This window comes from Cucurbita moschata, unplaced genomic scaffold (genome assembly GCF_002738365.1).
Source record: "Cucurbita moschata cultivar Rifu unplaced genomic scaffold, Cmos_1.0 Cmo_Scf00043, whole genome shotgun sequence".
Classification (NCBI taxonomy): Eukaryota; Viridiplantae; Streptophyta; class Magnoliopsida; order Cucurbitales; family Cucurbitaceae; genus Cucurbita; species Cucurbita moschata.
Genome location: NW_019268559.1, coordinates 345,914 through 362,596, shown reverse-complemented (window position 1 = coordinate 362,596; position 16,683 = coordinate 345,914). Strand labels below are relative to the sequence as shown.

Below are 16,683 nucleotides of genomic sequence, written 5' to 3'. Positions count from 1 at the left end.
TCGTTAGAAACAATACCAGGAAGCAACGTGGCTTTTGAAGTTCTGATGGCCGACCACGACCACCCCAAATTGAATAAATCATATCTGATTATAAATTTTTAAATCCAAAAATAATAAACGAAAAAAGGAGCCAATAATTCATATCCATTCCATCTCCCTCTAGTTACAAACCGCCCCTTCTCCCCACCCCCAACAAAAAACAAAAAAAAAAAAAAAATTGAAGGAAAAAAAGAGGGTGGAAGAGAAGAGTTCTGCAAATTTCAATCACCCACATCAACAGGGTATTGAAGATTCAGATTTTCCGGCCCATTCCCCTTTTTTCTCCANAAAAAAAAAAAAAAAAAAAAAAAAATTGAAGGAAAAAAAGAGGGTGGAAGAGAAGAGTTCTGCAAATTTCAATCACCCACATCAACAGGGTATTGAAGATTCAGATTTTCCGGCCCATTCCCCTTTTTTCTCCATCTCTCATCGACGATTTTGTTCAACAACCGATCTCGCTGGGTATTTATCATGGATTTCTACTCCAATCTTTTATTTACTGCACGCCTCGATCTTTGGGAATTTCAAAATCTGAGTTTCGAATATGTTTCATTTCCATTTTCGTTTTCTGGGTTCTTCCTTTCATTTCTGCCCATCTGCACCGATCATGTTTGTTTGGGTATAGATGTTGATTCAACTTGTTTTGTTATTTTGGTATTCATTGTTATTGCCAACTTTTGACCTTATTTGTATATGTATGTATCGACCTCATTGTTCATGCTTGAATGCGAAGGGGATATGGTTTTCAGCCGTTTTTTTGTCTTTTGATTTATGTTTCCACCCGATGGCGTCCCAAAGTTTGTTTGTTTTAGAGATGAAGGAAACTTTAGGGGAAAAGAACTGAAATCTGAAATCAATTCTGGCTGCTAAGTTTTCTTGTCATTGGAATGAGCCATTTGGGTTTCCATTGCTGCTGGCAACCTCGTTTTGAACTAAATGATATCATTTAATGCGTATTGGTATGTCTATGTTGATTCAGAGTATAAGGGGGCTTTAGGATTTAATTTTTGTTTCTTTTTTGTGTCAATTTATTGAAGGCAGCTTGTGGAACCATAGGATTTTTTGGATGATCCTTGATTGCTGGTTGAGCAAAGAATAATCGTGCAATGGAACTTGGAAGGCCTGGCTCAGGTGGTATCCTCACTGAAATTGGAGAATCAAACTATATATTTTGTGTGGCTTGGAAAATAATGTTATGCCTTTTATTGTCTTGTTCAGGCAAAAGAAGATTAAGGGACCTATTGCTTCAAAAGGATAATCGCTTCTGTGCAGATTGTCGAGCTTTAGATCCTAGATGGGCGTAAGTTTTGTTCAAACGATTGCGCAATAGAATGAATGTTATATTCTTCTGGAGAGCTATGAACTACTTGTTATGGATGTATATAACACTTAGGAGGATGCTTTTTGCAGGTCATCAAATATTGGAGTTTTTATATGCTTGAAATGCTGTGGTGTTCACAGAAGCCTTGGTTCACATATATCAAAGGTGAAAAGTGAAGTTGGATATTGTTGTCATCAACATGGTTTTATGCACTGTTCTCTTTATAAATTCGATTGAAGGCAATAACATATTTAGGTTCGAATGATTAGTTACTGGATTCAGAACTAGACCCATTAGACCACATTAGTGAGATGGATGGTCCTTTTTTGTTCGACATCCAAGGATTTCATCTACATGATAAAGTATAGGTCGTGACGTTGATGCCACTAAACAGGACAACAGTAGACCCCTCCATATCTCAATGTTGATATGACATTTGGTCTATATGCCCCATACAAATTTGGCTTTGGATATTATCTAAAATGTCTCATACCGTCAAAGATGTTTCTTGCTCATAAGTTGGGATGATCTATCCCAACTCTAATTGCGGATGACTTTGGTTATTGATTTGGACCAGGTGTTATCAGTGACGTTGGATGAATGGAATGATGATGAAATTGATGCCATGATAGAAATTGGAGGAAATAATTCGGCGAATGCGATTTATGAAGCCTTTATTCCTGAGGGATATTCAAAACCTGGACCGGATGCCACCCATGAACAACGTTCAAAATTCATTCGGTTAGACATGATTTAGTAACTGTGAAATGTATCCATGTTAAGGGTCTTTTGTTCTTAATCTTCTCCCTAGCCATGCACTATTTAAGTTCAAGAATGAGCGCTTATTATATTTGCTCTTTGTTTCTGACCTTTTGTGATATTATTTTATCTGATCCTTTGTAGTTCCTTAAACAATTAGCACAATACTTTGTTTTGAGTGCTGACAGTGGATTAGCAGGGGTTGAATTGAATAGGCAATAGTCAACTATGAGTAAAATTTCCAAGAGAAACGATTCAATGAATGGTCACTTGCATGAATTTGACACTTTTTGTTGTCTCTATAATTATTTTTACAGGTCCAAATATGAACTTCAAGAATTTCTGAAACCGAGCTTGAGAATTTTATCGAACTCCGACAAAAGCAATGTCCAAGCAAACTTTGCTTCAAAGGTCATGAACAGTTTTCGTTCAAATTCTTCACAAAAATCAGTGAGTCCTCGCTATAGCTTTTCTCCATTATTTCTCCCTTCAAAACTGCACTCTTCATGCTTGCTTACCATATAAACATTTTCAGGGCATATTGGAAATACTTTCTAATGTGGAAGTGTAAATTATTAGTTTTCGACTGATAAATGATGATCATCCAGCCTACAGTGTACCCTTTTCGATTTCATATTTACTAAAACTCTGCTATCTCTGAAATTTAAAGCACTTGCAGAAGGGTATGGTAGAGTTTCTTGGATTATTGAAGGTGAAAGTGATTAAAGGGACAAACTTAGCTATCAGGGATATGATGTCGAGCGATCCGTATGTAGTCTTGACTCTTGGCCAACAGGTTAGTAGTTTTCTTGCAAACAAGCTCTTTGTAGATTACTGCCATAGATTTTGATTGTTCTATTTGATGTAGATGATAACATTATGCTGTTTTTTTTCTTTTAGACTGTCCAGACAGGTATAATCAGGAGCAACTTGAATCCTGTGTGGAATGAGGAACTGATGCTATCTGTACCTCAAGCTTTTGGAACCTTAAAGTTGGTATGTCTTTCTAAAACTCTTTGCACTTGGTCTCCCTTTTTTAACCAAGCATACTAATCTTAATATAACCACAGAAGTTTGTTTCCCATTCATTAGTTTACTGACCATCTTGTATGAGATTGTTTTATTCAGTATCCAACATCTACTGCTATGGTTATTTACAATTATCTATACTTGTCACCACATTGCAGCAAGTATACGACTACGACACGTTTACAGCAGACGACATAATGGGAGAAGCAGAAATTGATCTCCAGCCCTTGATAACATCAGCAATGGCATTTGGGGATGCTGGAATGTTTTCAAACATGCAAATTGGAAAATGGCTGAAATCACACGATAATGCTCTCATAGGCGATAGCACCGTTAATATTGTGGATGGGAAGGTAAAGCAAGAGATATCACTCCAGCTGCAGAACGTGGAATCAGGAGAACTAGATCTAGAGCTAGAATGGATGCCTCTTGGACAATAGGTAAATATAAATCCCAAATCCCTCCCAGTTTTATTGAAACAAGAGTGTTAGTTTTCACATGGTTTGTCCTTGTTCTAACCTCTAAATGTTCAATGCATCTCCATGTCATTTGATAGTTTGGAAAGCATTGGAGTTCAAACTAACTTAAGGCTACTACACTCCAGATTTTCAATATTCTTGTTTACTATATGAGCCCTTTGATTCCTTCAATTTATAAATATATGGTGTCAGCCACATTCTTTTTGTTCACTTTTCATTCAAAACTGGAGTAACCAGTACCAAATAAAATACTGCACACTTTAAGCAAGACAATCTTTCTTAAACACTTAAATCAATGTTCATCTGGAAAAAGAAAGTAATAAATGATCAAATAGAATAATAGCTCAAAATGTTTCCAACAATAATTGGGTACGCTGTTCTAATCATTTTAATATCAAATCTTATCACATTTCTTTGAAACACTTCTCAATATCCCCAGGTCCCCCACGCGTTTTCATGCTTACATGTAAAATTTGGTTGAGAATATTATTTTCTTATAGAAGAGGCAAACACGCAAAGCAATAACATAATCAAAACTTTAAAGAATTTCCTTTTTTTTCTTTTTATTGATATCGACAAATTATTGGTACATGAGCATACAGATTCCCAACATACAATCAATGGCAATAAAATTGTCTAATTTCGTAATTAAAATGACATCTCATACAGTAAGGAAAATTTGGAACTGGGAAATATCACTATTTCAAAAGTTATAACAGTATGACTCTTGGCTAAGACAGCTAGATTCTTGGTGTAAACCGTAATGGTATTATCACAATTGTTGATGATATCTTATCTTTATTTGTGATTACTGTTGTTAGAAGAGAGCGGCAATGATCTTTGATTTTTTACCTTAAAAATGTAGTATAACGTAGAACCGACTAATAAAGTGACACCTGTTATTCCACAAGCCGCCGTCGCCACCAATAGTGCATTTCTCAGTCGTTTATCTCCACCGTCACGGTGGGTCCACCATCCCGGCGCCTCGCTGGAATTCATCGCCTTCGGCAACGGCAATGCCACTTCCGGCGTCGGCGACGAAGTTCCTCCGAAGAACGACCGCATCTCCGGCGACGATTTGTCTCCCGCTGCCGGAAGGCTCTGAAACTCCAGACCATGCTCCGACGGCCGAATCTCCAGCGCCGCCGCGATTGCGACGATAAACAGCAAATACACGGCCATCGCTGCCATCGATTTGATAGTAATCATCGGCGCTGATTCCTCGACCACGAAGCGAGCTGTGCGTCTCGATTTGCTTCGTTCTTCTTCCTCGATTGTGTTTAGAGTACTATAACGCGGAAAAAACTTGTGAATTAGGCAATGGAAGAAAGGGGAAAGAGTGATTCAGAGTGTTAAGAACAATCATGGGACGAAGATTGGATTTGGCGTAAAGGGGAAGCAAACGAATGCGGTTTATAATCTCTCACTTTTTTCGCAAACCTTTATATCTCTGTTTGGTTCTCGGGAAAAAGTTTGAGCAGAAGCTCTGAGCTTTTCGGACAAATTACATTTTTTTTTTCTCCACATATATAATTTAAAAATTTTGCAACCGCAATTTTATTTACTTGTTATCTAATCATTTATTATTTTTTTATTTTATTTTATTTAAATCAATGAGAATTTAAATCTCTCTTACTATTCTATTTAATTATAAAATATAAATATTTGGTTGACTTAATTAGAAATATTATAAAGACATGCTGTTATTGACTCACTCCACTATATCCACTCTAATAATTTCAATTCAACTATAGATAACTTTAGAGTTAACAAATAATATATATATAAAATTTTAAATTATGTTTAATCTATAAAATTTATTTCTCATATACTAACATCGAAAGTTTAGATTTTAGAATCAACAGTGATGTATAACTGTGTAAGTCAAAGTTGGTAGACGGTGGACCATGCTATTTCACATCATCCCCACTGTCAAATATCTTCATATTCCCATTGATTTAGACCTTTCATTTTAACCACGTACTTTAATTAACGACACCCCTTAACAATTCTATTTTAGCTTAATTTAACATTATTATCTTGTGCTCTCTAAGCTGACTTTTCTTTAAAGTTTTAAAATGCGTATTAGAGAGAAGTTTCAACACCGTTATAAAAAATGCTCTGTTTCCCTCTTCCACCTATTATAGTTTAAATGTCTCGATATTTTCATGTATTTCTTGCGACATGGTCATGTTACCTACTTGTTGTTTATAAGATTGAAGACTACTGTACCCACAAACCAAAACAAATTTACAAAATTTTTCTAAAAGATCAGAAGCCATCAAAAGGAAAATGCACCTTTTTTTTTTCTTCTTTTTTTTTGGTATAAACAGTAAAAAAAAATACATATTTTTGTTTGTTGCCAATAAACATATAAATTTGACAAAATAACAATTTACCCAAATAATAAAACATTTAAAATCATCTATCAAAGAAAGAACAACAAATTACGAATATTTATTTAGGGTTCAATTCAACTGACCTCCAAACTTTTTATTATTATTATTATTATTTTCACTTTTTGATCGTCTTCTTCTTGTTCTTGGCCTTCTCTGCCCTATCCACCAACCAGTTAAATATGGTGCCATAGACAAGCTCCACATTCTCCTTCGGCTCGCCGATCAACTGGTGCCACGTTCCGGGATAAACCTTCAACGTCTTGTCCTCACTCGCCGCCGATTCGAACACAAATCTCGCCGACCGGCTGTCGCAAACAACGTCGTCTTCCCCATGAACCATCAGCATCGGAATCCTAATTTCATGGCAGTTCGTCTTTATGTACTCGCAGACTCGAAGAAACTCCAATGCCGTCGCCATCGGCGGTTTTCCCGAGAATCGCCGATTGGGGTTTCTAGCCACCAATCTCCTCTTCCACTCCTCTTTGTACGATTTACCCGCGAGCGGTTTCGATACGACCAATCGCAGTGACGGCGCTAAAGACGCCGCTAATGGAAGAAGCTTCTCCAATGGCCAAATCGGTTTGAATTTCGCCGATATTCCACACATGGAGCCGTTCAACACGATTCCATTCCAAACCTCCATTTGCTTCAGGGCAATAAGCATCGAAATTGCGCCGCCTAGTGATTCTCCATAGAGAAAGGCAGGAAGGGTGGGATTCTGTTCTCGAACAGAGTCGAAAAACAGAGTGCAATCAAGAAGGAGGAGTTCGATATCTGGGATATAACCAGGGGAGCCTTCGGAGCGGCCATGACCTTGAAGATCCAGAGAGCAAACAAGGAACCCATATTTGGCTATGGCGACAGCAGTGAGCTCGAAGATCCATCCGCTGTCAGAGGAGTAGCCATGGACCATGGCTACAACCCCTTTGAGCTCTGCGTCCGCAGCAGGGCGCCATGATTGAGTGAAGATTTTCATCTTCTGGGCATTGAGGATGAAGCTTTCATAGTGAGTAACTTTGTGTTTCTTGTAGAATTCTTCTCTTGTTAGGCCTCCGTAGGGGCTGTTTTCGTTGGCCTCGTTTATTGGGTGTGACATTTTTAACAACAGAGGGAGTGATGAAAAAGATAAGTAGGGATATCTATATATATATATATATCTGAATTTGGTTTCAATGAGTGTGCGTAAACGTTTTGGTCCAGTTTTCAAGGGACAACGACATTGAATCATGACGTGGGTCGAGCAGCATCAGAACATACCAAAATTTAGTGTGAACAAAAGAACCAACTAAATATGTAACTGTCTATAATCACAATAAACTTCAATTTTTCCCCTTCTTTTTTCATTTAAACTATAACTATCTGTCTCTTTCTGGACGGATTCTTGACTTTACTGGTTAAATGTATTAGTGAGAATAACAAGAGTCCTAGAAAGAGTATACTTTCTTTGGTCGTGTTAAGTCGGGTGAACGAATATCACATGAGCTTAACAAGTATTAGTCAAAGTTCAAGTAGAATTTGTGTATACCTATAGGAACATAGACGAGTGGATATTTTTAGGTTGATTTGTGTATTAAGCAATTTTTGGGTGTTGTCTAACCTAAGCTACACATACCCACTTGTGGGCTACGTGGCGTATGAATGCCACCTGTCATTTCTTATTTAATTTATTCAATTTTTTCCTGCTTGTTTCTGATGTGTATTTAATTTTCATTTATTCTGGATGGCTGTGATATCCCAGTGAGTGGTTTGCTGCCCAACTACTAATTAATCGTATATTTTTATATTGTTATTGTTATAATTATCACGTAGTTTAATGTCAAGAGATAAAGTGACAGCCAAACAAATGCAATAAAGGCCGAAGATATGTGGTCTTAGAAAATAACAATTTTTATATTCCAAACCAACTTGGATATTTATCATACACATATTTTTTTTATTTCTTTCATAAAAAGACAAACTAATTTTTTAATAATTCCTTCAAGTTATTATTATATTTTTAACAAACTCCCAAATAAAATTTATGGGTTAACACTAGATGTCAAATCGAGTTGATGTGGCTAAGAGTGTTTCAACCTGCAAAAACAAATTGATTTGAATTGAATAATCTGAGTTATTCGATCCTTACATGATATGAATACTCTTAATTAGGATACTTTTAATTTTTGATAATATAAATGAATGAATTGGTGGTAGGGCAGGGCAGGGCGTAAGATAGGATAATGAATAGTTAATTATGATTATTGAGTATTATAATTGATAGAGTATTATTAAGAAATGTGAAAATGATCATAAATAAGGGTTTTTCATGATGGTCTAGTTTATAGACAAACCAAATAGACATCCCACTTTGTCGCACCCTATATATTTATTTAAAAAAGTGAGGCCCAGAAGTGGTTTTGTATTTATTTATTTAAAAGAGTGAGGCCCAGTGGTTCTCCAACCACTCCTATTGAATCAATTATTAATATGGACAGAAGGACCCAACAGAAATTGAAGGATATTAATAGAGTATGAACATAATTGTTGCTTTGCAACTAAGCAATTTCACTTTTCTTTTCTCTCTTTTTCAGAGTTTTTTTTTTTAGGTTTAGTGGGATTTGGAACTTTTCAATAAGATTGGGTTGAATCAGGCTTAATCGTATGCCCATTTGGATTGCCTCGAACTTGAGGTAAGGTGAGATTATAAGTTTTCGGTGCTTCACGGCTAAATTTCATCTTAGATATGGATTTATCTATGCTTCTATTTATTTGAGTTTCATATAATTGGTTAAATTCTATGGCTAAAGAGGTTAGGCAGCCTTGACCACATTAAGTAGGTTGACGCTCCTTTAGTACCATTTATTTTTTTTACTCCTTAATATATTAAAATTAAATTTAAAAGGAAAATATCAATTAAAAAAAAAAAAAAAGCTGAATATTCAAATACAAACAAATTATCAATTTTGGATATATCCCCCGAATATATTAAATGTTATATTTATTTTTTAATTAGTTATTCCAGTTTATCAATTCCAAAACTTTACGAATGGAATCTGAAATATCGACAAAAAAAAAAAGAAAAAAAAAAAGAAAAAAAGAGAGATTAATTTAGAGTTTGGACGGGGCAAATGTTGTAAATACCTTCTATTCTGGGGGGCCGGTTCCTGTTTCTAAATTCTACCTTCCCTCTCCCGCTCACCAAGTCCTTCCCTTCCACCTTGCTTTCGTTTTTCGCAGCAAAACCCTAATTTAGCTGAACTCATAAACACAATTATTGCTGGCTTACCAGTGGGGGACCCTCGAAGATTTTCCTCCCTTGTCTTCTTCAGGTTTCCAGAAGCTGTTGACCGTTAATTTCGCCCGTTCTTGTCTTCTGCTCTGCTTCAACAGTAAGTACAAATTGTGTTTGTTTTCCTGGTGTTTTGATTCTTCCTGTTAGGTTTTTTGTATTCGGTGTAGTGTTCCTTGCTCGACTTGCACTGAATTGGCACTTTAGTTGCTGCCTTTTTGGTTCTCGAGCTAATGCCCAGTTGCCAATGAAGTCTTTCGGAAAAGGGAGTTCTGAAAATTTGGCTGATTTTCATACGAGGAAGCCGATTTACTCTGTACCATAACAGTGAAACGGGAATTTTGTTTTCCTCGGAATTTTCATGCCATAGAAGAGTAGGTTTTAGTCTCACGCTCATTCATCTTCTAAATGATCTAGTTCACTCTTCTGTGATATGGTTCACGCCCTTCCGATTCGGTCATATTCGTTATATTTTTTGTTAAACTCAATAACATATGAGTTGTATTGTTTTCCTCGTTAGGATGCCATTGCAAGTCTGAGAAGATATGGATGCAAATGCGCCTCTGGAGGAGAACGGTAAGATGGAGCTTAGTGATAGTGATAAACAAGATGAGGATTTGGGCGACGACATTCTCGAGGATTTGGACTCTTATTTGCAAGACATCAATGATCGGCTGACCATTTCGAGGATGGTAAGTGACTCTGTCATCAAGGGTATGGTAAATGCAATTTCTCAGGAGGCGCATGAGAAAATCACTCAGAAAGAACTGGAGGTGTCTGAATTGAAAGAAATAGTACACTCCTACCACTTGGGATCTGAGAAAAATGAGTTCTTGGTGTCTCCACCGATGTCGTGGAAGCCAAAAATTTCTGAACATGACAGAAACGACAGCATCTCTGGTGCATTTTTTGAGCATGATGAAATGAGGGAATCCATGTGCAGCCTAAAGAATTCAACTGAGGAGAACTTCAAGAAACTAAGGAAAGAAATTGATAGAATAAGAGGAGAAAACTCAATTAGAAAGATCAATTCAGGCTCTGAGTTGGTTGGATTTGGATTGAGTGGTATACTACAAGAAAAAGCATCTTCAAGATGTATTGATGTCGATAAAATAGTCGATGATCTTCAAGATAATCTAGACACTTACTATAAGCAGGTGGAAGACATAGTTCAATTGTCCAAAGCATCTCTTGGTCAGTGGCAAGTTGAGCAAGAGTACCTATCTGATATTGAAGGCATGGTTATTAGAAATTATATCTGTTGTGTTCAAGAAGAGTTCAAGGAGAAACTGTGGGACCAAAAGGCTAAAATTTTGAGTAATGAAAGAAAGATCTCAGCCAAAAAGATTAAAGAAATTTCATGTTTACGTCAAGAATTAGATATCATTTTGAAATCACTATCTCCTTCAGAAATTGGACATTTGATTTCCTATAGTTCTATGGATTCTGATCATTCCCATCGCAAGTTACATATGACTCCATCGACTTTGCTTTGGGAAGGAAATGGCAAACATGAAATGTCCAAGACAAATCTTCCGACGAATGTGGACCCTGCTCGTCTGAAGCATTTGACTAGAGATGAATTAATTAATCATTTCAATGCTGAGATGACAAAAATGAGTAGAAACCACGAGTCCCAAGTACATCAAATTACTGAAGAAAATTTCACCCTCAAGAGAGAACTTTTGAAAGAAAAAGAGAAGTCATCTTTATTGAAGAAGGATAAAGAGTTTGACATACTAAGGAGAAAAATCCCTGACATCATTCTAAAATTAGATGACATTGTTATGGAAAATGAGAAAATACAGTCATCTGATGCTAATGATGAGAACCTGGGGACAATGAGGAAAAGATTGGAGTCTCTTATTTCAGAAAATCACCACCTTAATGACTTGCTTGGAGAAAAGATAAAGGAGGTTAAATGTTTGTCTTTTCAAGTTTCAAGCCACGCTGAGCAAATGTCCCAACATTCTCTTTTACATGTCAAGTCATTGAATACGATTGAAAGAATTACATGTGAAATGCAGGATGCACAATTTGAAGCCTCAATTTGTGAGGATATAGTCAAATGCTTTCTAAGGGAGACGATAGACCAAATCAGATACACCCCAGAGGAGTCAGCTTTGAGATATGATATCATGCAAGGAATTTATAAAACCATCCTCCAAGGAGCTTCTTTCATAGGTGAGCTTCCTAGTTCATCTGAAAATGAACATTTAGATGAGGAATCCGTCATTATGCAAAGTATTCTGGGAGTGGTTTTACAAGAATCCTTGAAAGAAGCTGAGGAGAAAATGTCTAGCTTGAACAGCAGATATATGGAAGAGATGAGAATTCGACTGTCCCTTGAAACGAAGGTGTTTCATTGTGGTGAGGCATTAGGAGTAGCGGCTTTTGAAAAAGAAAAGTTAGAAGCAGAATTATTATCATTGAGATCATCATTAAAAGAAAAAGAACAACGTGTGCAAGAAATAATTTTTGAATTAGAAAAAGAGAAAGAGAAGGTGGCTTTAGCTTATGAAGAGGTTGACTCTTTGAAGGATCAGACCAACATGCAGGAAATACTTATTTTGAAAAGCCAAGAAGAGTCCAATACTGCCAATCTTAAATTGACTGAGGCCATGCAGAAAGTTGAATTACTTGAGGTGGAAACTTGCGAGTCAAAACAGAACCTTGAACAAGCAATGGCAGAATTAAGCAAGGTTGATGAAGAAAGGAGGATGCTTGCTGCCATGGTGTCAGAACATAAGGAGACTATGTTATTGGTTGAGGAGAAAGAAAAGGAATCTAAAAAGCAGATAGAATCAGTGATTTTTGTTGTCCAGGATCTATTGAAAGAGGTTTTTGATTTTGAACATAGAGTTGTTGACTATATTTCAAGGAATAATGAAAGGTACTTGGCTAATACTTTGATATTTTGTTCTGATATTGTTGTTGAAACTTGAACTTTTAGTAATCTTCAAAATTGTTTCATTTCACTTGTTCTTCATCACTGGCGTGGCTGTTTGTTTTGATGTCCTGAGTGGGTTTCAGTTTTACTGTTATCTTATTACATTTTCCACTCACCAATGCCTTTCTAACAAGATTCTAAGAAAAGATTGGACATTAAGGTGGAGTTGTAGCTCATCATGCCTCCAAGTCTATTATTAAGACACCTAACATTACTTCGAAGTTTTTTTTTCGTTGAAGTGCTCGACTGCGAGATTTGTGTTTTTTAATGACAGCATTACCTTTTCATGTCTTCTTTGGCTTTAGGCACATTATCATGCCTTACCATATTGGGATTTTACCTTCATATTTGCATATATGAAATGAAGTAACTGATTTTGTTACTGGTATAGGATAGCATCACTTTTTCAGGAATGCTTTCTTTTTTTTGGAGTTTGTTTCCTTTGAGCTTTAGTCTCTTTTCATCTCTTCATTGAAAAATTTCATTTTTGGTTTACAAAACAGTTCATTATCTTGAATTGAATGACATGATCGAGTTTACATCTTCTTGTTCCCTTTGATACTCTGGGATAAGAACCTTAACTAGTGTGAAATTATTTACAACCTTATTGAGTTATTGCCTAAAAAATTGCTCTGATGATTGATCTCTCCATGTTTTAATTAAACCAAAGAACATATCAGGATTCATGTAACTCCATGTTTTGATTAAACAAAGGAACTCGTCCAGAAGTACATATCTTGAAGTTTTTAGAGAAATATTGTTTTTTCACAAGCATGTGCGTGAATGAGCCAAACTAATCCTTATTTGATTTCTATCTTCCCGTAGTTTGTGCCGACCCCCACTCCCTCTCTGTTTAATTATCCATTCATTGGAATGCTTAAACCTCCTATTTTGTCTCTTAAATGAGTAAAAATTACTAGGCATCGCCTTGACTTTTCTTAATTAGGTCATTATATATTCTGATTTAAATACTACGTGCTAGCTTGTGTTAAAATTTATGATCTGAAGCCATTAATGTAGTCTTGCTTTCAGGTTGGAGAGTTTGAGTTCTGAGACAAAGTCACTTGTCCAGAATGCCTCTATGTTGAAAAGAGCCAGTTTGCTTTTCAAGCAGAGGCTTGAAAAGAGGTGTTCTGACCTTCAAAAGGCTGAAGCTGAGGTACTAAAGTAGATTTTCCTAGTGAACCAGTTTGTTAGTTCTATGTTCTGATATTGATTTTCGCTTATGGAACTTCTATATGCAGCCAGGTGCCATATAGGGTTTATGTATATTTTTTGACAATGAACTATTTTTTGATTTTGCGGTTCATCCGTTCTTTGGAAATTAGAGAAGTATTGCCATTTAATTAGTTGTGGGAGTCAACATTCCTACTAATTTTATGTTCGAAACCCATTTTCTAATTAAATAATTTATGCTTCTAAGATATCATTTCCAAGAGTTTCTAGGAACCTATTGTTGATTCTGGTGTAAAAGTTCAAAGTTCTCCTCAATTAATTAAATGAAAAAGAATGCAGGCTTGTTAATAACGTTAAAGTTAACTTAAGGGTTCCTCAGCGAGAAACTTCCCAATCCTTTGGTTGCTTGAAAAAAGTCTTGAAGAAGCGTCATATGTAGTAAGCTGCTATTGTGAGATCCTACATTTTGTGGTTCATTAGATAGCATTTATAGTCTACATGTGCTGGAGTGAATGAAATAGAGGCAAAGAATAGGGGAGAGGGTCGTCAACTGTGTATCTTCTCTTTTGTTTATTTTCTCTTGATATGGTGTTTGTTCTCTCACTATGTCTGCTATAGGCTTACAGCTATTAATTTACGATTCTGTTTCAGGTCGATCTTTTGGGGGATGAAGTTGATGCGCTTTTAAGACTTCTTGAAAAGATGTACAATGCTCTTGATAGTTATTCACCAATATTGAAACATTATCCAGGAGTAAGTTGCTTTTCATTTAATTCTTAATTACTTTCTATATTCTTGAATCGTGTTAATTCTCAAGAATACCTTCTGTCATGAAATCGAGAAGGATAGTCTCAGTCCACAAATTATTCATTTTTACTGAAAATATTAAGTTTGTCCTTTTATTTTGAAGGTTTTCAGTTTATTACTTGAATGCGGGATACATGCTTTGAAACCTTTTTTCTTAATGTGCTTGAATATTTGAATTATACTGTGAAAATTTAATAGGAAGCAGATAATAAGACATTAAAATCCGTACGGGGGGATAGATAAAAAATTACCCAAGTTTCAAGTAGTTTGAGAAATTCAGATTCCTTCCCTCTCAAGTCTAAACAATCACCTCCCTTTCTTGCCATTCGATTCCTCTAGTTAGAACAACTAGTCTCTAACCAACTCCTTAGAAACTACCATTTTAATTACCACATTACCATTTTCTATCTAGTCCTATCAAAAGCCTTTACATCTTTGGGTGAACACAGAGGTACAATTTGGAATTCTTTCACTTATTTGATTGGATGGGGGACTTAATTGAATTGGTTATAATATAAAGTAGTTAAACTTTTTGGCTCTATTTTTTTTAGATTTATATGTTCTTTTTCATCCTTGTACATGGTTAAGGAAGGTCTTTTGGAAGGTTGACGACCTAAAACTATTAACCTCAAAATCCTTTATTTATCCTGATTGCCTGCAATTGATCATCTCGATTATCATTAAGATTTAACCTACGCCTTCCATTTGTTGAGGATCAATGGGGTCCATTTACCATTGACTGTCAGCTTGCTATCTAACTCCATTTGTCGATTATAACTTTTGTGGATGGTTATATTGCGTGCTTGAAGTAAAATAAGTTATGGGATCTTCTGTGATTAAATACATTTTTTTAATATTCACTTGTCAATAATTGTCGATAATTTATACTTGGGATTTTTTTTTTTTTTTTTTAATTATAGATCGTTAAGGTCTTGAAGCTTTTAAAAAGAGAACTGAGCAGAAATACGACAGAAGCTTTTTGACATGCTTTGATGAGGTAATGTCTATATTCAAAAGTCACAATCTAATCCATTGCAACTCCTTTTTATTGAGTTTCTAGCGATACAGTACGTTGTAATTTAGATGCAACTTTGAATGGATTCCATTTGGAAGATGATAAATACAATGAATTGTTGTGCATATTGGGGTATTTGCTGGGAAACAATCATCATACTTTTTCCTTGGGTTTGTTTTTCATTGAACAGGGTAAAGGCCGTGAGTTCCCTGCCGCTGCATGTTTTGCAATGACCGGATTTCTGGAAAGGCATTATTTCTAAGCTAAGCTATACATTCCCTCCAAAAAGGGAAAAACGACTGTAAGTAGATAGTTAACTAGCCGTGTGGAGGTAGGAAACGCATGTCCTCAAAACTTCAGTTACCAGTCCTAATCTCACTGGACGTTAATCTGAGAAATCTATTGGCAGAATTGGATTAACACAACAGCAATACAGATTGGAGAACAGGATTTGTAGGTATAAATACGCCACATTCTTTTTGTCTCAGGGCTTGTAGGCTTCTCGTCCAGTTTAACCCTTAGGGTTCTTTTTGTTATATGTTTATTGTTTTTCATAGGTTTCTTTTCTCTCTTCCATTTGTTGTAAAGGTTCTTTCATCCACTAAATCAAATGAAGGATAGTCTATTTACATAGAAAATTCACGTTCTTTTCTCTATATATGGCTACGATTGGCAGTGATCAAATTTCACGAATTGGAACACTTCAACTGTCTCCTTTCACAAGATGGATAAAGTTGAACTTAGATTAGAGAGTTGTATAACTAATCAGAAAGGAGTTTTGTTAAGATAGAGACTGTCGGTGATTTCATTGTTCGTTTAGATTATTGCCTTTAGGCGTTGTTTGAGAGTCAAAATCATGCTGTGAAGACAAGGGGTTTAGGCTTTTAATAACCTCGCCTGTTCCTTTTCCCTTTTCCCTTTTCCCTTTTCTGCACTAATCTTTAAACACAATAATTGGTTTGCTTGTCGCTATTGAAATAATCATAGTTGTTGGCATATCAAATCGAATGAATGGGGGGGTCTGGGTCTGGGTGTTGTAAATATGGATGGATGATGGATTCGGCAAGACTTGGCTTTCTTGTGTTTAAATTTTGGGGCATCTCTGTATGGAAGGAGCTTTCGTTGTGATTGAGAAGTCTGGCCAAATGAAGGGGCCATTGATGGCCAGAGCTGTCCCTTTTTAGGTATTCATTATTTCTTAGATGATTTGAAAATGCGTTATTATTAACTTTTTTTTCTAAACCAGAGTTACCATTTTGATCCTTTTGTTGTTGGCTCGTTGTTGTAGGGGCGCCTCCCAATCCGCGTGTAGATTGGATGACGACTTTCGAGTTTTGTATCTTAGCAAGAGTTTGTTAGAGAAAAAGAGAGAGATTCGGAACGTTGTTATATGGAAACAAACAAGAGCTTTGGTTGACTCGAGGCAAACGCTTTTGGTTTC

General features: G+C 36.0%; 4 protein-coding genes across 6 annotated transcripts; 2 read left to right on the top strand and 2 right to left on the bottom strand.

Moving 5' to 3' along the window:
* Window positions 1–329: 329 nt before the first annotated feature.
* LOC111433766 (ADP-ribosylation factor GTPase-activating protein AGD12-like) lies at window positions 330–3,837 on the top strand. 2 transcript variants are annotated; one of them, XM_023070964.1, is made up of 9 exons: window positions 330–501; window positions 1,081–1,170; window positions 1,258–1,339; window positions 1,450–1,525; window positions 1,938–2,101; window positions 2,437–2,569; window positions 2,790–2,915; window positions 3,020–3,115; window positions 3,307–3,837. In XM_023070964.1, exons 2-9 carry the CDS (start codon window positions 1,146–1,148, stop codon window positions 3,586–3,588), a joined length of 984 nt encoding a protein of 327 aa, XP_022926732.1. In that variant the 5' UTR covers window positions 330–501; window positions 1,081–1,145; the 3' UTR covers window positions 3,589–3,837. The 2 variants fall into 2 exon arrangements, with proteins under 2 accessions (XP_022926732.1, XP_022926731.1); XM_023070963.1 differs by having other exon boundaries at window positions 1,077–1,170.
* Window positions 3,838–4,189: 352 nt separating this feature from the next.
* On the bottom strand, window positions 4,190–5,133 carry LOC111433768. The gene has a single exon (XM_023070968.1). It carries the CDS (start codon window positions 4,834–4,836, stop codon window positions 4,426–4,428), a length of 411 nt encoding a protein of 136 aa, XP_022926736.1. The 5' UTR covers window positions 4,837–5,133; the 3' UTR covers window positions 4,190–4,425.
* Window positions 5,134–5,451: 318 nt separating this feature from the next.
* On the bottom strand, window positions 5,452–7,122 carry LOC111433559 (caffeoylshikimate esterase-like). Its single transcript, XM_023070629.1, has 2 exons — window positions 6,197–7,122; window positions 5,452–5,458 (listed from the first exon to the last, which is right to left on the bottom strand). Exons 1-2 carry the CDS (start codon window positions 7,120–7,122, stop codon window positions 5,452–5,454), a joined length of 933 nt encoding a protein of 310 aa, XP_022926397.1.
* Window positions 7,123–9,129: 2,007 nt separating this feature from the next.
* LOC111433760 (WPP domain-associated protein) lies at window positions 9,130–15,935 on the top strand. Of its 2 annotated transcripts, XM_023070954.1 has the most exons (7): window positions 9,130–9,394; window positions 9,595–9,668; window positions 9,815–12,187; window positions 13,277–13,403; window positions 14,072–14,173; window positions 15,148–15,224; window positions 15,433–15,935. In XM_023070954.1, exons 3-6 carry the CDS (start codon window positions 9,840–9,842, stop codon window positions 15,208–15,210), a joined length of 2,640 nt encoding a protein of 879 aa, XP_022926722.1. In that variant the 5' UTR covers window positions 9,130–9,394; window positions 9,595–9,668; window positions 9,815–9,839; the 3' UTR covers window positions 15,211–15,224; window positions 15,433–15,935. The 2 variants fall into 2 exon arrangements, with proteins under 2 accessions (XP_022926722.1, XP_022926720.1); XM_023070952.1 differs by lacking the exon at window positions 9,595–9,668 and having other exon boundaries at window positions 9,131–9,394.
* Window positions 15,936–16,683: the final 748 nt, after the last annotated feature.

What these genes read in the sequence shown, in the direction of transcription:
- LOC111433766 (XM_023070964.1), top strand. Translation starts at nt 1,146, where the DNA reads ATGGAACTTGGAAGGCCTGGCTCAG. An exon ending in ACTTGGAAGGCCTGGCTCAG is followed by an intron (nt 1,171 to 1,257) that starts GTGGTATCCTCA and finishes TGTCTTGTTCAG; the next exon opens with GCAAAAGAAGATTAAGGGAC. An exon ending in CAAATTCTTCACAAAAATCA is followed by an intron (nt 2,570 to 2,789) that starts GTGAGTCCTCGC and finishes TGAAATTTAAAG; the next exon opens with CACTTGCAGAAGGGTATGGT.
- LOC111433768 (XM_023070968.1), bottom strand. Translation starts at nt 4,836, where the DNA reads ATGATTACTATCAAATCGATGGCAGCGATGGCCGTGTATTTGCTGTTT.
- LOC111433559 (XM_023070629.1), bottom strand. Translation starts at nt 7,122, where the DNA reads ATGTCACACCCAATAAACGAGGCCAACGAAAACAGCCCCTACGGAGGC.
- LOC111433760 (XM_023070954.1), top strand. Translation starts at nt 9,840, where the DNA reads ATGGATGCAAATGCGCCTCTGGAGGAGAACGGTAAGATGGAGCTTAGT. An exon ending in ATTTCAAGGAATAATGAAAG is followed by an intron (nt 12,188 to 13,276) that starts GTACTTGGCTAA and finishes TCTTGCTTTCAG; the next exon opens with GTTGGAGAGTTTGAGTTCTG. An exon ending in TTCAAAAGGCTGAAGCTGAG is followed by an intron (nt 13,404 to 14,071) that starts GTACTAAAGTAG and finishes ATTCTGTTTCAG; the next exon opens with GTCGATCTTTTGGGGGATGA.